Genomic DNA, 23,098 nt, shown 5'->3' on the forward strand with positions numbered 1-23,098 from the left:
TTTTTCATGTTGAATTTTTTATCCTGTTCCTCCTGTTTTCCATCCTGTCAGTCGTCATGTATTACCTTGCAGCCTTAGCCTCCTTCAGTAGCAACTCGGCCGCCTTGACGTCCTCTGCGCTCTGACTGAGGATCGTCTCCACGCTGGTCAGAGTGGTGACCTTCTCCCTGATCTCGTCCGTCAGCTCCTTAAGCTTCTCGGCCGACGTCGGCATCTCCAGAGCCAACACCTCGTTAGCCAAGGCCTCGATAACGGATGCGTCTGCTTTCTCATCTGGATAAACACAGACCAAACATAAATGAACCGTTTTATTTTAAGAAACGTGCATAAATTTTTACACATTGTGAAGACTAGACGCGGACAGGAGAAACTCACTCATGAGAAGATCTCGAATCTCCCTGATGAGGTTGCGGAGCTGCTCGTTGCTCTGCTCCACTCTCTCTTTGCTCTGGTTGGATTTGATCAGCATCCCCAGAGCGTTCGCTTTGGCTTCGTTTGCTCGGATGTTCGCTTCCCACACCTGAGCAGAGCGCCCACACAGGTCCAGGTTACTTGTCTCACATCCACCTGCAGGTGTTCCACATTATAACACAACGACCATGTTCACTTACCATCCTGGAGAGCTTGTCCACCTCCTGCATAGCTTCTAGGATAGCCTGTTCCAGCTCATTGGCTGAATTGAGAGACTTATGAACAGTTGTGACAGCGCCTCCACACTCTTCTCCTCCACAGTGAGGCGCTCCATCCTCGTTGGTGCAGCCCAACCCACCACAGGTGGAGCAGCCATCATCACCTTCAGAGGCTCCAACACAAATCTACAGAGAATAAGAGAATTACCAACAAAGGTGAACGTGTGATAGACAAATGCGATCTTCCAGTGTTCTCACCTTCTCACTTAGTGAAGACAGGCTAAATTTATCGAGCTCTTTGGACAGCTTGTCCAGCTTCTCCATGTTTCTGTGTTGTTTTCGGTCAAATTCCTTCTGCCTGCTGCTCAGTTTGTCCTCCGTGGCTTTCCGGGCTGCAACTGACTGCTCGACTGTGTTGCCAGCGTCGCTCGTAGAGGCGTTCGTGCGCAGCTCTGCCATCCTAGACTCCATGTGTGCAGCAGTAATAGTCTCCAGGGCACCTGGAAACAGTGAGTTAGGGAACAGTGAAACAGGGCTGGACGGAAATGTAGTACTGATGTACCGATTAAAAAGTGCTGACTTTCTGTCTTGGCTTAGGCGTAAAGGTCTAAGAGTGAAGCTTTAGGCTGAAGCACTCGATTTCTCACCATGTATGTTGGCGTTCTTGGCGTCATCCACCTGCTGTCTCAGCCTCTGGACGCTCATCTCCAACTGGTTTGCCTCAACAGTCAGCACGTCTAAATCTGCATCGGTGGCATTTGCATCACTCTGAAGAAGGTCCAAAGCCTCCTCGGTTGTGTTGAGCTTTCCATTTAGATAGGACATCACGCCACTAAGAGGACAGTGAGACAATAAACACCAGTTGCTTGCTACAACCCCGAGTAAGCCTCTGTTTGGTTGTGTGCATACGTTATCTGATGCATCAGCTCCTGTATCTGCTCCAGCTTCACCGTGGCGGGGTTGCTCTCCAAGATGTCTCTGACAGCCTTGGCATTTCTCTCGAGACTGCTAATCAACTCTTTGTACGGCGCCGTCACTCCGACGGTCTGCAGCTCGTTCACTTTGGCCTCCAGCCGGCGAGATTGGTTGGTCAGCTCCTCGACCACGGTGTTCCAAGCTGCAAAGCACTTGTGGCAGGGTTTGCAGTCAGGGAACTCACCGTGGTAACCCCTAGCACACTCGTTGCACCGGGGGCCCGTCACGCCCTCCACACAGGTACACTGCCCTGTGGCACGATGACACTGCTCACTGGAGATCCCCCGGTGGTCGCAGTCACAAGCTAGAAACAGGAAGGTGGAGACACCAACTAAAAAAACAACTCCCAGGAATATTGTTACAGAAGAAATACCATGTACTAAGGGTGAAAAAACCCAAATTTTTAGTTAATACCAGTTTTTTGTTGTCTGTGTTTGTATATCAAGTTTTATATTCTGTATTTGTTGTAGTTTTAATGCAGTACTGAAGCAGATTTAATGTGATAGGGACTTAAATAAAGGTAAAAACATAGCAGTGTTTCTTTCTGCACGGTTCCTGCTGGTGTTAAAGAGCGAGAGGCAGGGCAGACTCAAATCATGTCACCAATCTGTTGCAGTTAACCAATGACAGTTAACCTTGCATGGAGAAACCCATGCAGACACGAGGAGGATGTGACCTTCCCAGGACCTTCTTGCTGAGTGTTAACTAACCTTCAGCTTCAAGTTTTATAATGTCAGAACAATAAAAACAGTAAAAACATGTAAGTTACGTGCAGCCTTCATAATCCAAAAAAAACATCTTCAAGTTTTTGTCTCCCTGGGAAGTAAGTCACTTAAAGTTTATTTAACCTCAAACGCTTTCAGTAAATAAACTTGGACATGAATATGACCTCGAAGGTCAGGTTTCAGTTGCTCCATGGGAAAAAAAAAAGGAATATCATCTTTCAGAAAGAAGGAAAAAATAGTCTGACAGATTTTCACCATCAGTGTTCCTGTACTTAGAACATAGAAAACATATCAAATGTCGAAACTGAGACATTTGATTATTTCATGAAACATTTGATGGCAGTATTTCTCAGAGAAAAAGGGAGCAAAAAAAATGCTTGAGGAGCATTTTTGCAACCAGTTCACTTAAAAAAGAACTAGTGCTGTCAGCGTTAATCTCGCCGTGCAGCCCCACGCACGAGGCGATCCGCGCTAACTCGCTAACGGAGATTTGCTGCGTTAATGCGGTTATGGCGTTAACATCATTTTAATGAGATTAACGCTGACAAAAAAGAACATCTTAGAGACAGACAGAGGTTCACCAATCGGCAAAAAAACTGTCTACAAATTGTCCAACAATTTTAGAATAACATTCCTCAAAGTAAAATCATGACGACTTTGAATATCTCGTCATCTACAGTATATGTCATAACATCATCAGAAGATTCAGAAAATTTGGAGAAATCTCTGTGCGCAAGAGACGAGACCAAAAATCACTGGATTTGTGGTGTTCAGGCCCTCGGACAGCACTGCATTAAAAAACAGACATGATTCTGTCATTACTGAGATCACTGCATGAGCACAGTTCACTGTGCCATCTATAAATCCAACCTCTGTGATGCAAAGAAGAAGCCACAGCATGATCCAGAAACACCGCCGTCTTCTCTGAGTAAAAGTGGAAAACTGAGGTCAGACGAACTGAAATTTGAAATTCTTTTTTGGAAAACATGGACCCCATATCATGTAGACTAAAGAGGAGAGGGATCATACAGCTTGTTATCAGTGCTCAGTTTGAAATCTGGAATTTGTAATCAAGAAAAAAACACTAAGAAGAAGACCAAGGACTGCTGAGCACCTGGAATCCTCCCTCAGATAAGAACTGCTGGTTTGCTCAGTTCCCAGATGTTTGTGGACTGTTGTAAAAAGAAGAGGGGATGCTTTGAAATTGTACATTTTTTCAGTTTAAACATGTGGTATGTCTGGTGTAAAAATGGTACTCTGTCAATGCAAGACCTTTATACAAGAAACAAATTTGCCTCCTTTGAGCAGCTGGCAAAGAGGTTTTCCATACCCAAATCTAACTTTTTTAGATATTTACAATTACGAAACTTTGTATCCTCACATACTGACTGCTTCCCCTCTCGTCCACCTGTCACCCTGTTTATTTGTCCCCCCCCCTTCTCTCTCTCTCTCTTTTTTTCTTCTTCCCTGGCAGGTGGGAGGGTGGGGTTTCAGTTTATAAGAAGTATGCTCTACTGCTTGTATGTCTAATTTTTTGTCTGTGATTGTACAAAAACTTCTTTCAATAAAAAGACTTTGATTAAAAATAAAAACATGTGGTATGTTTTTCGATATTCTACTGTGTATAACATGAGATTTGCAAATAACTGTGTTCTGTCTTTATTTTCATTTTATGCAGTGAGCGTCCAAACTTTTTGGGGATTTGGGTTATATTTGTGTGATTTATGCAACAGAAGGTGAAGCTCTGGTTTAATGAGGTTGAATTGTTACATCTTTCTACAGAAACGCAGCCATGGACGAATGTAAATGGTAATTATGGGTTACTAATTGAGAAAAGCTACACTACGATTATATTAAAAAGACATTTTAACCGCTGACACTTGTAAATCTGATGCGTTTTTTTTATCTGGCATACAACATATACTCTCCCACACATTCCTCACTGAGGAGGCCACAGCGTTCCTGTGAATTGGTGCATTATTTCATCATCTGCACTGAAAGGAGGTGAAGTCCATCTGGTTTCAAGGCTTAAAAGACCATCAGAGAATTCAGTGGGAATATTTCAGTATTCCTATTTCCTCTGTGTGCTTGTCCAGGACGAAAATGGGAAGCCTGGGAATTCTGGAGAACATGTGTTTCTCATGAGAAGAGGTCATTCCCAGATCCAGCTGCCCCTGCTGCTCTCTCTTTCTCTGAGGGTGAGCCAGCTACTGTGGGACACTTTATTGCAGATGGACTCTTCAGCAGTTTGTTTCGCAGACAATAAAACTTTTCAGGATTAGAAAACAAAGCTGAGCGCCAACCCGGCTGACTGAGCGCTCCCGACACGTAACTGCTGTCGGAGTAAGCCGAATCATCTGGAAACCATTTCAAAGCTATCGCTGTTGGTCTCCCGCTCACGCCAAAAATAGCAGAAAATTGTGGGAAAAGAATACAAGGTGTGAGTCACAAGAATAACATCCTGTGAGAACATGAATACTAAGATCCAACCACAAGGACACATCAGGAAGTATTAGAATAGTGATGGTTTAGCTCCAACGTGCTGAAATGGAAGTGAGGGTATTGTTGGTGCTCAGTGTAAGACTGAAGGTCTGCAGTGTGAAGACAATACTGATAAAAATACAAACAAGGCCACAGTGGCATGTTCTTCTTAACTCGTTGTCCTATTCAGGGTCTCAGAGGGGCTGGAGCCTTGTTAAGTTTCCCTTTCTGTGGCGCAGAAGGCAAAAAAGCTGTTAGAAAGTTATATAAGCTTGTGAGATGTTTGAGAGCTACCAAAACTTCACTAAAAGCAAAGGAAAAATAAGTACCGTACCATTAGACCGTACGTACCACCTGGGGGTGGCAAAAACAAGCTGATATGATGAATTTCTGAGTAGTTTCTAGACACTGCTTCAGGGCGCCGCTAACCTCAGAATATTTGTCTGCTTCACCGTGAAATACTTCATTGTGTTTATCGGGTAGTTTTTACTGCATTTCAACTTTGTGTCTTTGTGTCCCACACAGGTTTACTTGGAAACAAACTCCAGAATCTTTGGAAGAATCTGTTTTTTCACAGCTCAGTCTTGAGCTCAGTCTCAACACATTAAACCACTTTTAAAAACGATTTCTTCCCGCTTTCTTTCAGGTCTAATTGAGCAGGGTAGCCTGCCGTTTATCTTACTCACTTTGTTTTTATTTGATCTTAATGTATATTCATTGTTGATTTAGTGACTGTTATGTATATGATATGTATATTTTGTATAATCCCTACAGCACTTTGGTCCACTGAGGGTGTTTTTCTTTTTAATGGGTTGTAGAAAGAAACGTTTTTGACGTAAGTTTATCTAAGTTGCTCAGGCAGGTTTTTGAAGTAGGAACCCTTTGATCTGTCCATGTCCCAGGCTATTTTATCCAGCCAACACAACCCCATATCTACAATCCTGTCTCCAAATTACCCCAACTTCCAAGAATTCTTGAGAAAGTGGTTATAAAGCAGCTCTTAGAGGTAATGAAAGACGACAATTCTCTGGCAGTACAGAAACCGCTTTACTTAGGCTTCAGATTCGGGTAATCTTACTGTTCTTATTTTAACTGGTGAAGTCAGAGAGGAAAGACTGATATGGTTTGGACATGTGCAGAGGAGGGATAGTGGACATATTGGTGCTGCCAGGGAGGAGGAAACGAGCAGGACCTCAGAGGAGATTCATGAATGTGGTGAAGGTTGGTGTGAGAGAAGGAGAAGGTAGAAACAGGGTGAGATGGAGGAAGGTGATCCACCATGGTGACCTCTAAAGTAAGGAGGAGGAGAAACAGGAAGATAAAGCTCTTACTAGACCTGACTAGAGCATTTGATAGTTGACCGTAGCATTTCCCTCAAGAGACTTAGGAATGAGGCTGACCGAAGTAGAAAGGCACTCAAATGGGTCTCATCCTACTTCTTCTTCACCTATAGAGTATTCAGAGTCACTGTGGTCAACTTTATCTCATCAACCGATCTGATAAAATGTGGAGTCCCACAGGGCTCGGTTCTTGGACCTACTTGTTTAGTTTATATCTGTTGTTAGTTTATATTATGCCTGTTAAATTGCTCGTTCAGGAAAAGCACATAAAAACAGAGTCTCTCCATTCTTCCCGTGTTGCTATTAAAGACAAGATGACTTCCAATTTCTTACAACTGATAAAATGTATCTTTATTGTTCCTGATCATATTTCTAATAGTGTCACTGTCCAACTTAAACAACTAAAAACCGACCACCAGCAAGTTTCTCAACACCTGAGCATTACTTTGAACATGTCAGTGTCTACCAGCAGTCAAAAGACTTTTACACTAAATTTTAGTTAATACAGTCAAGTTTTTCTTTTAAAAAACGAGACATATTTTCTACCTTTTCCCTGTAATTTACTCAAATATCCTTTTACATTTTACAATGGGCTCTTTATGTTTGTATAAAATTCAGAGTAAAGAAATACGTTGGTGGGTCAGACTCACTAAGTAACAGGAATTATTTTAGTAACTGGGTCACTTTGCCCTCCTGTCAGTTTTCCCTCCTTTGTAACTGTCTCCACCACCCTTATTAATTTCTCCTGTGCTCAGTTTGTCTCACCTGTGTTCTGTTACCCTGTTGGTATTCTTGCTATATGCATCCACCCCCTTGTTTCCCACAGCCAGCTGCCAGATAGTCTTGTTCTCACTGACATGAAACTTTCCAGGCATTTCCCAGAGTTCCCGATGGTTTCTTGTTTTTATTTTTCTGTCATGTTTAAAGTAGTTCACCAAGTTCTTTCTTGTATACTCCCTGGCAGACTGGCTGACCTCCAAATGTTTGACTCTGCCTCTCTGGTCCTGCATTTGGGTGGTGGTGATATCTTACCATAACATTTGACCTCTGGATTCCCCCAGAAGAGCTCTTTGCACTCCCGGCACGTCCGGCCACCAAAACCGGGCTTGCACATGCATTGTCCTGTAACCTGCAGGCAGCGCAAAAGACACAGCGATCAGGTCAAAGCGTTCAATAAACTTCAAAGCTCTTCTCTCTGATGCAGACACAATAAAGCTTTGTAGTTTGGCAGAACTTGTTCCTCCCAGGAAAAAAAATCCTGTGTCATTCCACAGTGTATTCCAAGACTTCCTTCCTCCGATGGAGTGAAGCCAGTAAACACAGAAAGCTGAATGTTTCGTGTGAGTGAGTGCATGTCATCAGTTCTTTACATGTGAGAGGAAAAAAGCAGGTCCTAAACAGCTGGAGTCCATATATCAAAAACTACTCGGAGTAGTTGGGATTTTTACACCCTACAGTGTGGGGGATTGGGAAAACCAATCCCCCACACTATGTAAGAGAAAGTTTGGAAACAGCAGCTCATAGATGGATAAGAGTTTGTGATTCACTTCAGATCGTGATCAGAGAGCGTTAACTGGAGCAGCTGCTGAGACGGTGGTGCGGGGGTTTCATTAATGAATTAACTGGAGTTTAGATTTCTTGTTCTCCTGAAATGTCAATACTGTCCTTGGATACATATCCACATGTTTCCGTCCTCACTGTTTGCTCCGGTTCTTTTCCCAACTGTTACTATAAATACCCATTCCTATATCTTTATACATACATCCAGTCCGGCAGATACAGGAAAAATCTGAGCAGGGAAACCATTCATCTGGCATTGACCTGCTCGGTATGGATGATCCTACCAGAAATAAAAAATTCCAGTGGTATTTGCGCTCCAGGTGGCTCACACCAAGCCCCTGAGCTCAAGTTTTAGATTTCATCACCTAAAATGTCTCTAAAAGTTAAAAGGCTTAACCAAAAATTACTGCATGATAGCGTTAAAGGAGAAAATATGGTTATAAACGCAGTCTGCCTCACCTCATGGCAGGAGGATTTGAACGAGTGGACGGGATCGCAGTCGCAGCGCTGGCAGCCCGTCCCACTGGCGAGGTTCCACGTATCTGGAGCACAGCGGTCGCAGTTCTGACCGACCACGTTGGGCAGGCAGGGACACTGGCCACTGCGCTGGTCGCACTGACATTCATCGGGGGACGAACAGGCATAAGGAATCGTCCCTACTGAATAACACGTGCACTCTGCGCAGTGAAGACATGTAACAAGAAAGATGCACCGCAGAATTATGGGAAATTTACTGGCTAGATGGATATTTGAGATCTATGTTTGTTAACATAGACAGATTCTATTCAGACTATGTGATCATAACCACTTCCACACTATACACCACTAAGTGAAATGCAGACTTTACATTAATTGCCTTTATGCAAAATACAAAATTTAGGCCAATGTTAGTACTTTTCTGATGAATATCCACAAATCAAGCAGCAGCCACAACTAAAAATGACACCAACAACTCCCTTAGAAATTGACTTCTAAAGTCCCAATCACGCAGCTTAAAGGGCGGTCGGTAAACCTCTGGATGACCACTAGTCACCCTGGAAAAAAGGATATCCCCTAACTGGTTAGCAAAAATCTCATAGTTTTGGTTGCGAGCAGATTGGTGCAGTTTCCCATAGTTTGCATAGAAGACACAGACTTGTGTACAAACAGCTGACAGTACAGACTGTTTGCCTTCAAAGTTAAAGCTGTGCCAGCTTTAGAAACAAGTTGACTGTAGCGCTGAAGTACAACCTGTATTTTGAAGGCAAATGTTCTCCATTTCTGGTTTGCATCACGCTTCAGCTTTATTAGCTGCTTTTACAGCCAGAAATCAGCAAGTGTTTGCAGTCAAGTCGCCGACTTCAAAAATACAAGTGACCAAACCAATCATAAGGAGGATTTGGTGCAGCACCTTCTTTGTGACTGACTTAACCTAGCAACAGTTAGCAACCTCCAGGAAGTACTCACGAAATACACATTGTTACTTTGCAATAGGTGGTTGCATCATATCCAATATCCAATTTGCAATATTGGATATGACGAATTCTCGAGCAATGCTCGCATCATGTCACACAAGAAACCTCAGCAGACTCCCATTTTAAAATGTCCACCTTTACATTTTAAAATAAATTCTCTGGTAAACTGAACTTCTGTGGGTTTAACTATTCCAACAGTCTGGGTCCAGTTTAGCTGCTTTTGACTGCTCCCTTGTCACAGGGGGTTGCTACAGCAGGTAGCTGTAAGTCCCTTCCTGACCCAATCACAAAGGGGATTTGAGGCTCTGGCTAGAATCAAATCAACAACCTTCTGGTTACCAAGTCAATATGTTAACCACTCCACCACTAAGTCCAAATGCATTCATGAAGATCACTTTTGGATACACAAAAACAAGATGGCAACAATCCAAATGCTAAACTCAGAAAAAAGGTGGTCCACAATCCAATGACAGTCACAAACAGTATATTTGGATAACAATAAATATGATGAATCGTGTTCAGCTGTACTCACTCCTGCAGCTCTGTGTGGCAGCATTGCCATAGTAACCCAGTTTGCAGTGCTGGCACCCGTCGCCCTGGGTGTGGTACAGGCATTTGAGACAGGTGCCGGTGCGAGCGTCGCAGGAGTCCGGGTCGTGCATGTCGATGTTGTTGTTGCACTGGCAGGGCATGCAGCGCCCACCGGGCACCAGAGGATTCCCAAAGTAACCCGGGGCACACTCGTCACACCTGACACCTGGAAGGGATGCAGGAGACAAATCAGCTGGTATGGTATCGTACATGAGACCTCGAGCTGGTTGCTTTTCTTTTCCTCTTGAATCTAAAGATTGAGGTCTGGCACGCTAATTACAGACTACTGAAGTCTGTTTGGACTGGTGATGAGCGTGTGACATGAAGACATGTTGACAAAAACTGCACCTGAGCCCCGCTTACATAAAAACAAATCTGTGAAATGTTGTGTTTACATACCTTTGTATCCGGGGCTGCACACACACACCAGCTGATTGGTATTAGGCAGAAGGTAACAGCTGTCCGCAAACTGGCGTCCGCTGCGTGGCCCATCAGGACACATACAAGGACGACAGTATCCGCCTGAACCCAGCTCTGGGTCACCGTGGTAACCGCTCAAACACCTGGTAGCAGAAGAAAAGGTGTTAATGGATCCTTCAGTTTAGATCTGGAAGGAAAAGGTTAGTAAAAATCAGCTGTTTCTGAGAGACACCTGAGTACTGAAGAAATGTCTGTCCAAACTGCAACGTCACATATAGCAGCATTCATATAATTCTGCCTTAAAATTACATCAGGTAGACTCAGTTCAACACAGGAGAGAAGGAGCTGGGTTTGGATGGGTTGCAAAGCGGCTTGCAGATCCACAACTCCAGCACTGTGAAGTTTTCCTCAGACGAGTGAAAAATCTTTAAAAGCCTCTTTCAACGGCTCAAAATCTAAATAAATACAATGCTGCCATCCATAACTCAAAATTTTTATTTATTAACTAGAACTTTCAGGGGGTTTTTCATTTTCAGGTTATTTTCTCAGAAGTTTGACTTAATAAGTCAAATTCTTGAGATAACAACCTGAAATTTTGAATTATGAATGGCAAAAAAAAGGAATTGGAAATTTTATTTGAAGCGCCTTCAAAAACAAATGAAAATTTTATTCTTTTATTTTCAACCCTGTAATGCCAAGTGTTTCATATTTGATACATAAGATTTTGTGAGTTTTTAAGATTTCTGCATGATTGGAGTGATTTTTTCCCTAAAACAACTGAATAAAATGCACAACAACTTTTCTAACCAATAAACTGCACTATGTAGAAAAAGAATATAGAAATTTCATTTTGAAAAAAAAATCTCTGTAAGAAGGTTTGATAAACACTCACTAATAACAGTGTTTATAACCCATAAACACTGTCAAACTGAATTTTCTGGTAATTCTTTAATGGTTCAGGCTTTACATAAATGACAGAAAACTGAATATTCTGGATTAATTGAGGAAGTCAGGTTTTTTTGTATTTTTTTTCTGGTTTGTATATCAGTGATGCAGTCCTGTTCTTTTTGTAACTGATGCTTGTGCTTATTGTTCTCAGCTTTAATTCAAATTTGACAAATACTGTGGGCTAAGACGATGCTATCTTCTGCTGTCCCTATATGTTGCCACCCTTTTTTTAGACACCTACACTCCTTTCCACACATTGGGGTTTAATGGTTAAACCTCCTTTTTTCCTGGACCAAGGAAATGAGCTTTAACGCCCTATAAAAGCTGTTATACTAATTCTTTTATGTTGAATCTCTATAATATCTGTCTCTACCTCACTAGTATTAGCAGACACTACCACCACTGCATCTACATTCACATCCTCACCTCTCGCAGTGATGTCCGGTGGTGAAGTCTCTGCAGCCCTGACACTCTCCAGTCTGAGGGTGGCAGTACTCGCTGTGGCCGTTACACTGGCACGGTCGGCAGTGAGGGAAGCCCCAGAAGCCCGGCAGGCAGTGTGAACACTGGCGACCCGTGGCCCCCGGGACACACTCGCAGTGGCCGGTTGCCTCGTGGCACAAGGCGCTGACAGAGCCCAGAGGGTCACAGTTACAAGCTGTGGGGGTGAAGGGATTAGGATTAAAGAAGAAATTTAAACTGAAGATGAACACATAGGCATTGAACTTCAGCTGCACTCACGTCTGCAGCCGGCAGGGCCGAACAGGAAGGTAGCTGGGGCGCAACGGTCGCAGTTCCTGCCTGCGATGTTGTGTCGGCACTGGCACTGACCGCCATTGGGGTCACACAGGGAGCTGAGCGAACCCTGAGGGTCACACTGGCAAGCTGAGGGACGAGATTGGGGGAAAAAAAAGGTGGTGAAAGTGGAAGCAGGAACAATTTTTAACATCTTCAGACTCTGAAGATGAAGATGAACTACACACCCATGGCTCCTTTATGCAGGAGGGCAGAGGCACTGAAGATGTACTGTTTACAGATGTCGGTCATGGGGCTCTTTATGATGCTCTGGCTGTTCTCCAGACATCGATAGCGCTGGAACGTATCCCATGCTTGCTCTCCCACGTCCCCGTGGAACATTTCCAGCTCTCTGACACGGGGCATCAGCACCAACTTTAAAAACAGAGAAGAGGGTTAAGAGCTACTGAAGGTCATTGTAGACCAACAGTTGGAGCTTTCACAGGCTTGAATGGACATGAAACGTTCCTAAAGTAACTGCTGTAGGCAATGAGTGTCCATGGACTTAAGTTTTTACATTTCAAGAGAGCCGTATGATCTCAGCAGGACAGGTCCTGGAGTACAGGCAGGACCTGCCCGAACAGGTGTGTGTGTGTTTGTGTGCAAAGCCACATACCGAATCGATGAGTGTGTATGGGCTCTGGACGGTGCTGACTGACGAGTAGAAAGGCAGATTGAGCTGGATCGTGTAGTTCAGCCCTTTCTCAAAACACACCGGCCTCACCAACAACACATGTCTGAAACACACACACAGAGTCAGTGTATGTGTCTGTGTGAGCATGTTCAGTGTACAGTAAATGAATGTTTTACCTGGATCCAGGTGGAAGAGAGATCGACTGCTGGTCTCCACTCTGGAAAGAGTTACTGCAGTGACTGGAGTAGTTTGGAAGGTTGAAGACGGGGCGCTGCACTTGGATGTTCACCTCCTCCCATTGCTCCGGTAGCTGTCAACAAACAAACACACAAGTGGTAATCCTTCATTGTTCCTCTGTCTTTGTTTCTGTTCAAGTGTATTTATTCAAATAAACTGTCCATAGAGTAGCAGACAGTTGATGTCTGCTACCCTATGTCAGATGTTTCATGAAAAAGAGATAGTTGGCATTCAGGCAAAGTTTTTCCCAATCTTCTGTCCCACTTTGGTGAATGAAGTATTGCCCTAGTTTCTTGTTCTTAGCTAACAGGAGAAGTACCCAGTGTGGTCTTCTGCTGCTGTAGTATTCAGACACGCTCTTCTGCATACTTTGGTTGTAACGAGTGTTTTTCTTTAAAGTTACTGTTTCCTTCAACTTGAAACAGTCTGGCAATTCTCCTCTGACCTTGACAGTTTCACCCAGAGAACTGCCGCTCACTGGATGTTTCCTCTTACTCGGACCGTTCTCTGGAAACTCCAGAGATGGCTGTGCGGTGTACTGCTGATCTCAGTAGATCGGCGGTTTGTGAAATACTCTGAGCAGCTCGTCTGGCTCCAACAATCATGCCATGTTGAAAGTAACTTAAATTTGAGCTTCAGCAGGTCATCTCGACCACATGCCTGAATGCACTGAGTTGCTGCCATGTGATTGGCTGATTAGATATTTCTCTAAAAAATGGTATTCCAGTTGGCAAACAGCCGTGACATACTTCATATTTATCAACACTTATTGATGAACTAGATAACTCAGGGTTTATGTAGAGAATATTTTCATTTAATTAATGACTGAAAGGACGGGAGATCTCATTGATGTTTGCACAAGTGTTCTGCCTGTTTGTCTGCCTGCTTGAAAGATTACGCAAAAATATTCAGCCAAACTTTAGGAAAATGTTCAGTAAAGAAAGAAACCATAAAAAGTTGGTGACAAAGGTTCTTTCAAAATGTCATGGAACAATGACGGACTTGGAAATATGCAAATTCTCTGCGTTACCTGTGGCTCATAGCGTATAAGGATGTCATAGTCCATGGACTCGGGGATGTTGTCGATGCTGAACTCTAGATAGGTTCCTTCTGGCACATTAACGAAGCCCATACCAGTCCACGTAGGACTCCGACCTTCAGGATAGGGCCGAGGTACCAGCGTCACACCCTGATGGAGAAACAAACGTTCAGAAGTCTGGAGGAAAAAAAAAAAGCACCACAAGCTGACGTGAACACACTCACAGGGCCGTACTTGGCGTCCTCTGCCTCGTATGTGTAGTGATCCAGAGCCATGAAGTAGTAGCCGGACTCGACCTGATCGCAGCGGCGCCCGAACATGTGCTCCCTGCACACACACTGTCCTGTGTGAGGATCGCAGCTGTGGAGAGATGGCAGGTTGGAAAAAGAAAGACAAAGTTTTACACATCCACATGCATAAACTATTTTTTCCTTTGTTTATAATTTAATGAAAATGGTGAGAACTTCCATCAATTTCATTGCTTCCGGTTAGACATCTTTCTTCTTTAGAGGCAAAACAGCTGCACTCCTGCAGGAGCAGTTTTGAGCCTGTTCGCTTTTACAAACTTCTATTTAATGGTCAATGGTAATTTCTTCTTGCCTCCATGTACAATTGTCAAATGTCTTTTAATAAAAAACTTATATAGAAACATGCATCTGTCTACTAAAGAAATTCACTTTGGTTAAGAAGTGTCCTGAGTCACATGCAAACAGAAACTTCTGGAGGTGAAAATATGCAACCATAAACTGCAGTTCCTAACCTGGCCACTTGAGGCTGTCTTAAAAAACAAGCCAATCCCCAAAGACACAAATGTTAAAATGCCTTACTTTGCAGCAGTGAAAAAGCATGTTTGCAGACTTATATGAAAACTGCTTTATTGGACATTCTTCCAAAAATTAATGGTCATTTTATGCTCAAAACATTTTTGTGATGAAAGAAACATTTGGTGAGCTGACATGAAATGACCCACTTATAGGGACCTGTCATATTACTAAAACTAAGCGCAGATGTTTTTAATATCATTAATTACACCTACTCATTGTTGACAGCCCCACCCTGGTCACAGTCACATGGTCTGCAGCCATCCATGTCATTGGACAGACCCCAATGCTGTGGCTGTAAAAGTAGAAAGCAGATGTTTATGAGTCATAAGCGCACTAAGGCAGAGAGGAAGGTATCCAGAGTGAGCGTGGAAACGTACCCGACACTGATCGCAGTTGTGTCCTTCGACGAGGCGTTTGCAGAAGCAGCGTCCTGTGCCTGAATCACACGGGTTTCCTCCTGGCAGCATTCCCAGCGGATTACAGGTACAAGCTGCCAAAACACAAAAAGAAGCAACAGCATAAACTGCATCAGCCTGTCTGACTGTAGTTACTGTATGTTTATCTATACTGAGTATGTTTATGTCTATTTTCATTTGAAGTTCTGTGGTATTACTATGATATCTTATTGTTATTGTCTTCCTCGAACCAAATCACTTCATTTTTTTTAACCCTAAAATTCCACAAATGTACTCATTAACATGCAGAAATTAGGGTATATTTAATATACTATGATCTATTTGAATTTTAAAATGTAGAGGGACTTCTCTATAGATTATACAGGAAGTAAGGCTTTGTAAGAACGTTGTGCTGCACTCTTATTAGCTGAGTGGTCGCCACAGCAGATGGAGTCACATGTTTGATTTGGCTGATTTTGCACAGATTGCCCTTCCTGATCTAACCTCCCATTCATCTGGGACCATCGACATATTTAGAGTTTGCAACAACATACCAACAACCTTAACCTTAGTTTAAGGTTTGCAGAGTTTTCAGGGTTTAATTACAAATTAACTCACTTTATTTTGTAGCATTTTGTTTCCATTTCCTTGTGTTAACCTTTGCTTTAATAAGATTTCATAAGAAAGCGTATTTTAATATTAACAGATAGAAGAATACATTGTGAGTGCAGTATAATCTGACTTACGCAGGCAGCCATGTGGCCCTTGTCCCAGCCCGTAGTGTCCTTGTCTGCAGTGGTCGCAGCGCTCTCCCTCCACGTTGGCTTTGCATCGACACTGACCTGAGATCAGCCCGGCAATCACATCTGTCCTCGGGTCACACAGACCGCCTTCCAGAGAACCGGCAGGCTCGCAGTTGCAGGCTAGAGAGAAGAAAAAGACATTAAAGAGATGAAAAAAGGAATGGACACCAGTTAGCGTGCCAGGAAAATATTCAGCGCCTTAACACACAGTATAAGGCCCAATATGCCAAAGATATCAAAAATATATAATATGTAGCAGGATGTAGTTTGTAGCATCACTTCTGATATCACTAAGGACAATGTAGTAGATTTTTTGCACCTTCTTCCAAACTTACAAATTCTTTACTCTGATTTTATAACAGATGTTTTCATGTTCTCTCTCATGATCATAATAGAGTTTATTCCCTTGAAAAATATGATCATGACCTTAGCAGGTAATTAAAATCCTGCTGCAAGAGCTACTAAGGACACCGGCATGCATTTAGCACGCAGTCTAATTAATAGACTGAACCACAGTTGCGTAGCAGTGACCTACGTTCACAGATGTTTGGGTCCCTCAGGTTTCTGCTGGGGTGCTGGTAGAAGAACGGCGCGCACTGCTCGCACAGTCGGCCCAGCGTGTTGTGCTGACAGTCGTCGCACACGCCTCCGCTCACGTTGCCGGACGCCACATACACGGCCAGGTCGAAGTGGCACGACGTGGAGTGCTGGTTACATTCACACTCTGAGAAAGAAGGAAAATGAAACATAGACTTTGAGTTTCCTTTGAAAACAGAAGAGCACATTTCCTGTTCACATTTTCAGTGTTTTCATAACTTTACTACCAGCGTGTAATTATCATTATCATCACTTTATACTTTTAATGCGCATGCAGTTTACAGTATGAAATGTTAAAAAAAATGTTAGTATATTTTATTCACTGGTCTGACATATGACAGACCAGTGAATAAAATATGGTTACTTTGAGGCTTCTGTCGTCACAAATTTTAATGGTCACCAGCTTTTGCACTTTCAAAAGGCCTTTATTATTAATTTAATTAAAACATTTACATTAAATTAAAATACGCAAACCATTTTTTACCCCTGAAAGTTTCACTGCTTACTTTGTGGTTAAAACATTATCCTGCGCATATCAATTAAGCGTACTTTGACTGTCAGTCTCCCTGTTTGCTGTCAGTACTGTCATCATGTTTGTGGAGATCTTCCTCTGAGTGTAAAGAGCTGAGAGTTGTAGACTTTTCCATGTTTGTGTTCTTACTCTTGCAGGCGTGGGTGTTTCGTCCCTCTGCAGGCCTCCAAGGCAAATCGTGATAAAAGTCTTGGCAGCGCTCGCAGTTCAGTCCCTCAGTGTTGTGATTGCACACGCACCGGCCATGGACCTACACACACACACACAAACACATATATACAGTAATAGCTTATTACTGATTTAACCACCACAAATGTCTGATAGCGAAATATATTTGTTGATATCAGTTTATTAAAATATACGAAGCTGAATCAGGTTTTCTTCCGACTTTTTTGTCAGAATTCTGATTTTAATCTCAGATTTCTGACAAAAAAAGAATTCTGAGAAAAAAGTCAGAATTCTGAGATTAAAGTCAGAATTCTGAAAAAAAAAAGTTGGAATTCTAATAAAAAACAATTCGGACTTTTTACTCAGAATTCTGACTTTTTTCACAGAATTCTTTTTTGTCAGAATTCTGACTTTTTTGTCGGAATTCTGACTTTTTTCTCAGAATTCTTTTTTTGTCAGAAATCTGAGATTAAAATCAGAATTCTGAGGAAAAAAGTCGGAATTCTGACAAAAACGAATTCTCATAAAAAAGTCAGAATTCTGAGACTGAAGTCAGAATTCTGACAAAAAAGAATTCTGTGAAAAAAGTCAGAATTCTGACTTCAATCTCAGAATTCTGAGATTCTGAGATTCTGAGATTGAAACTATTCTCACAGACTTCAGAAGTCAGAATTCTGACGAAAAAGAATTCTCATAAAAAAGTCAGAATTCTGAGAAAAAAGAATTCTGAGAAAAAAGTTGGAATTCTGAGATTAAAGTCAGAATTCTGAAAAAAAATTGGAATTCTAACAAAAAACAATTCAGACATTTTACTCAGAATTCTGACCTTTTTGTTAGAATTCGGACTTTTTTTGTCAGAATTCTGGAAAAGACGAAAAAAAGACGTGCCCACTTTTTAATTTTCCGGTGGCCCTAATCCTCTTCCGTAACTCACTGATAAACACCATGAGATCCAATTTATTAGACTTATTACATGCTTGTTCCATCATTAAATTACAAACCAGACCCAATCATTTTAGGTTATTGCTTTGTGTCATGGTCTACCTCAGCAAAATATGTAAAAATATAAAAATATGCCTGTGTGACGTACCATGCCCTCTGCACTTGTTGGCGCTCCATCAACTGGGGCACACTCGGAGGCGTGGCCATAGCAGAAGCAATTTCCCCGGACGACCATGTCATAGAGGGCGTAGTAGTACTTATCCTTCACCTCGTTGCGGGAGTCGAGCAGGTTGTCACCCAGAGTGTGGAGCTTCATGAACTTCACCCTGAGGTTCGTGATCTTCAGCATGTCTGTGTACACACAGGAATGTATTATTAAAATGGTTACACACACACACAGAGTTTTACAGGGAGATTCACTTCAGAACCTCGCCCGCAGACATCTGTGAAAGTGTTTCATTAAATCCAAAGCATCTCTGTTTCAGTCAGGATCACTTTCATCACATTGAAAATATTATTATCATTATTATTATTATTGTTATTATCATTATTATTATTATTATTATCATTATTGTATCTGCATTGAACAGTATTATGTGGGATAAAAATAAAAAACAGAAACAAAAAGAAAAAGAAAAAGAGCAACTATACTTTAAGTTGGTTGCAAAAGGCTTGCAGAGGCAGCAGAAGATGCAGACTGGCTAAAGCTAGCCAGTTGGTGCATCCAACGTGAGGTTACTAATGGGATGCACAAACAGACCTGGCTGTTGAGCCCAGTTTTAAACTTTGTGTCAATTTTTGTTTATTATTTAAAGTCTTTGTGTTTTCAGGTTGTAGTATCAGTATCAGTAGGTGATTTCCTGTTTTATTTTGACATTCCTCAGTTTACTTCCCTGTTGTTTATCCATATGTGTTCTAAAAGTCTGGATTTGTATTTTTGTTTTCTTGGATTTTTGAACGGTTGTTTTTTCCACCATTAAAGGTGCGCTTTCTGTTTAACCTGTCTCCCTGTAGAGTCTTGCTTGTGGGTCCAAATTCCTGCAAACTATGACACATTGGCCCCAAGTATAGCGTTCCAGCCTCCCACCAAGAGAGTCTGAACTAGGACTGACCCTTCTCTTGGAGTTTGACTCTTCTCCTGCATGAATTTGCTCCAGGAGCTCCAGTTTCCCCTGCTGTGTTGGGTTAATGCTGCCTGTCTTGGCCTGCAACATTCTCAGAAGAGATTATTTATCCCAACCCTTAAAGTCTCAGACTGTGAGTTTCATTCCTGTCCATAAAGGCTCAGTGATGTCCTGCTGTATTAAGTGCACAAGGGCATTTTGAGCCCTTTATACACACACAAGTCTCCATGACAACACAGCACAGTTTATATCACTGTGGCATTAAACACAGGGTTTCAGGGGACAAGTTGCATGAGCTTTATTTATTTAATTTAAGTTGTGCTCAATTCTGAAAGTTGGACAGAAATATTTCTTTTTTCCTTCCCTCCATAAGACAAGAGGCGGGAAGATTTACAGATAAAATGCTCAAGTTTCACAGTCATGAAGAAAGTGAAAATGTAAGCTATTTGGTCCGAGACGAGGGTTTAATCCTTAGGGTAGGAAGTCCTGTTGTAGAGGGTACAGCAGTTGTTTGACTCGAAACAATTTTAATCTCTACATTTCTACTTTTCTTTGCTCAAAATTAACAGTAATATTTTTTTAAATTTCACTTTCGTACTAAATAAAAAAAATGCTGATTCCATCAGCTTAAAGTACTAATAGAGGACTAGCTGAAACTGTACCAGAGTTCCTGAATGAATCAGTGTTTTGGTTTTATTTCTTCTCGTTGATTTCAGAGTTTCTGAGCGTGAGGATACCGCCGCAGTTCCTTACACACCCACAGCGGTTACCATGTACTTAAGATGAGCCAACTGCATGTGTGTGCGATCAAGGAACAGAGGCAGTGTTTGAGTTTACAAAGTCCGAGTTGCTTCCACATGAGAAATTCTTTCCAGTGTTCGTCCTGTCTGATCTCTGACCCCTGCAGATCTGCTACAGGTAACTCAACAACTGCTGACTAAAAGAAATCATTCTGGTATCCTTCTGTGGTACGTTCAGAGTCTCACTCAGGTTAAATCTTTCATCAGTTTCATATTGGTTTTATATAAGTTTCCTGTAATCTGGTACTAATTTGATATAAAAGAGTGGATGCATTCAATTAAGTAATTTCGGATTAACCAGTTTTATTGGTCAGAGATGCTGTGACACAATCATCTAGCCATCACTTGTCAAACTCGCTCAAATCCTTACACTTTCCCATTTTTCCTGCTTCTAAAACGTCAACTTTGAGGGCAAAATGTTCACTTGCCCCTAATTTGTCCCACCCACTAACAGGTGCCGTGATGAAGAGATGATCACTTCACCTCTCAATAGTCATAATGTCAGTGTAAGCATATTTACAGCCTGGTTTCTGCAGTTTTTTTTACCTTCTGAATGGTAAAGTTACTGCATTGATTTGATTTTTCCCCTCAAACTTGGCATGAATCATCTAATTACTCATATAAATCCATTTCAGATTTTAAAAGAGAAAGCTTTATCTTAAAGGGTCACAAGATTAAATGGTTGAGTTTCTAAAACGAGAAGCAGCTCACTTTGTATCCTTATGCTGTAGGGGTCGTCAATGTCAAACGCGGGGTCCAACACCCGAAAAATCACCTGAGAGACACAAGGGGAAAAAGGTAAGAACTAAAAATATGGAAAAACTTTTTTTCAGAGGGAGGGGAAAAAAGCAAACACAAACTCGCCTCTCCCTCGGTGGATGGTTCGATATCAGAGTAGCGGGAGTCGCAGATGATGTCGTCCACTCTGACCATGGGCCCGGTGGAAATGCCAGGGAAGGTCAAATTGCAGTCGTAGGCAAAGTAACGATAAACCTGCCACGATTTTCCGTTGTCCATGGAGCGCTCGATCATCATGGCAGCCGGCCGAAACGTCTGCAGGCAGATAAAGACCAACAGGCACCTTATTACTGTAACTGATACGACTGTTTCTTTTATGTCCACTGCAGCACTCACATATGAAAAGTAAATAAAATAATATTCTGCCTGAAGATTGGGCCGAAATCTACTGACGTCTACATTAAACCATAAAAGGAAACATTTTTCCAGTGTTTGGGTTTTTTAATTACATAAAAAGGTTGAAATAAAAAAATTTAACACGTAAGAGTGATTCTTCAGAGGACAGATAGGATGTGCTAATCTCCATATTTTTTTAAGCATCTTTATTTAACCTGGTATTTATAGTGACATGTTTGTGTGCCTTATGTTTAAATAAAAATGTCACTTTAATATGATGCATGTGACGGTGAAAAACAGATACCCACCTTATTTCAAATTATTTGGGATATTTTTTCGTAAGATTTTGACACCATAGTGCCATTTAACCAATATTTTAATAAACTATAGCCTAGATGCACATTTTCTGTAATAGTTCTCTGTTTAAATAAATTATAATTTATACATAATAAGCTAAAATAAGCTAAATTAGCTGAACTTTCCTGTCTTGGATGGGCCGGATGTGCATTGTGTCTCTGAGAGTGTTTGGACTCTGATGTAGAGCTGCTGAGTTGATGAGAGGCAGCTCCAGCTGGCCACCATCAAAGCCGAGCAGCCATGAGAGACGAGCTGCATTCTTTTACTTGTCCTCTCCCTCCTCTTCCTCCTCCTCCTCCTATTCCCACCGTTCTCAGGAGACCAGACTGATTTTCAGTGTTTCCCCACCACAGCTGTTCAACACTGTGTTTTTCTGCCCAACCCCGATATGGGAGCAGTTGTATGATGTGTGTGTGTGTGTGTGTGTGTGTGTGTGTGTGTGTGTGTGTGTGTGTGTGTGTGTGTGTGTGAGGGAAACCAGGTACCTTGAAGGTCATGATAAGGTGTGTGAAATGAAACTCCGCCTCCAGGTCAAGCTGGATGGTCACGTTCTCCACACCTGCAGCAAACAGGAAACAGGAAATTAACATTTCAAGTTTTTCCGCAGACTGATTTCTTCACACACATTAACATGCGTTCGACTCTTTCACGCAAACGCAGTCAGCTCACTTTCTTACGCTGCAGTTACTCAGCCTACAGTAATATAACAAATTTATGCAACATGCAAAACTTAATATGTAAAAACATTCAAAGCACAGTTTGAATTTGAAAACAGCAGCTCGGAGGACTTGGAGGATTCCTGTGGGGGAATTAGGAAATCCCGAGTGGAGCCTGCAGCTTCCTGCTGTTTGAGAACCATCTGCACTGCTGGCCGCCGATCTGCCGTGACTCACACCTCTGACAGATTCCCACCACTCTGCAGGAACAATGTCTGCGTGAAGATGGGATCTTTTTTTTTTACATCTGCATGGGAACCAGCTGCACTGGGATCACCATGAAGGATCCAGCTAAAGATTTTACGATGCGGATTCATGGACTTAATTTCACGGAGAATTGCATATAAATGTTCTCCAGCTTGTTTGGAATAAACCAAACTAAACACAAGTTGGTATATTTAAACAACCTGACTGCAGCGTATCAGGTGCACTGATGTTTGTGTATTTTGGAGAAGACGTTTGTTTCTGTGGTTGAGACACAGGTTAGGATTCATGACTTCCAGCCGTGATGTAAGTGGCTGACTGAGGAATGAGTCAAACAAGTGATGTTGAACTTGGCTCGCCAGTTCTCACACAAGCATGTCTTGAGAAAAGTTACAGAAAACCTTCATGGTAAAACTGGAGCTGTCATGAGAGCAGAATGAATTCATAAAAACCAAACGAAAGTCAAACAAAAATGTCAAATTTAAGAAAATTTAACAAAATAAAATAGAAAACTTTAATGACTTATTACACGATATGTTTGTTCTCATGTTATTCTATATGATGTGTATATTTTAGATTATATCAGTATTAAATTCATCAAAATTTGACCTGTGCTTACTTTTTTCCTCCTATGGGAACTTATTTTATCCACACAAACTTTAAATGAAGCTTTA

General features: G+C 41.9%; 1 protein-coding gene across 1 annotated transcript in view; it reads right to left on the bottom strand.

The window, feature by feature from the left end:
* Positions 1–23,098, bottom strand: part of lamb1b (laminin, beta 1b) — a 31,984-nt gene that overhangs the window by 2,966 nt on the left and 5,920 nt on the right. Inside the window, exons 4-29 of the mRNA XM_003448100.5 lie at positions 21,990–22,063; positions 20,878–21,066; positions 20,725–20,788; positions 18,238–18,440; positions 17,109–17,229; positions 16,386–16,574; positions 15,794–15,970; positions 15,030–15,142; positions 14,865–14,944; positions 14,053–14,188; positions 13,820–13,978; positions 12,729–12,862; positions 12,535–12,655; positions 12,107–12,293; positions 11,865–12,008; positions 11,550–11,781; positions 10,155–10,318; positions 9,697–9,921; positions 8,170–8,387; positions 7,183–7,279; positions 1,539–1,908; positions 1,277–1,461; positions 888–1,129; positions 612–815; positions 376–520; positions 66–273 (exon numbers count right to left, since the gene is read on the bottom strand). Of these exons, the coding sequence (XP_003448148.1) occupies positions 66–273; positions 376–520; positions 612–815; positions 888–1,129; positions 1,277–1,461; positions 1,539–1,908; positions 7,183–7,279; positions 8,170–8,387; positions 9,697–9,921; positions 10,155–10,318; positions 11,550–11,781; positions 11,865–12,008; positions 12,107–12,293; positions 12,535–12,655; positions 12,729–12,862; positions 13,820–13,978; positions 14,053–14,188; positions 14,865–14,944; positions 15,030–15,142; positions 15,794–15,970; positions 16,386–16,574; positions 17,109–17,229; positions 18,238–18,440; positions 20,725–20,788; positions 20,878–21,066; positions 21,990–22,063 (4,381 nt within the window). The remainder of the gene's footprint in view (positions 1–65; positions 274–375; positions 521–611; positions 816–887; positions 1,130–1,276; positions 1,462–1,538; positions 1,909–7,182; positions 7,280–8,169; positions 8,388–9,696; positions 9,922–10,154; positions 10,319–11,549; positions 11,782–11,864; positions 12,009–12,106; positions 12,294–12,534; positions 12,656–12,728; positions 12,863–13,819; positions 13,979–14,052; positions 14,189–14,864; positions 14,945–15,029; positions 15,143–15,793; positions 15,971–16,385; positions 16,575–17,108; positions 17,230–18,237; positions 18,441–20,724; positions 20,789–20,877; positions 21,067–21,989; positions 22,064–23,098) is intronic.

This window comes from Oreochromis niloticus, linkage group LG17, assembly GCF_001858045.2.
Source record: "Oreochromis niloticus isolate F11D_XX linkage group LG17, O_niloticus_UMD_NMBU, whole genome shotgun sequence".
NCBI classification, from domain to species: domain Eukaryota; kingdom Metazoa; phylum Chordata; class Actinopteri; order Cichliformes; family Cichlidae; genus Oreochromis; species Oreochromis niloticus.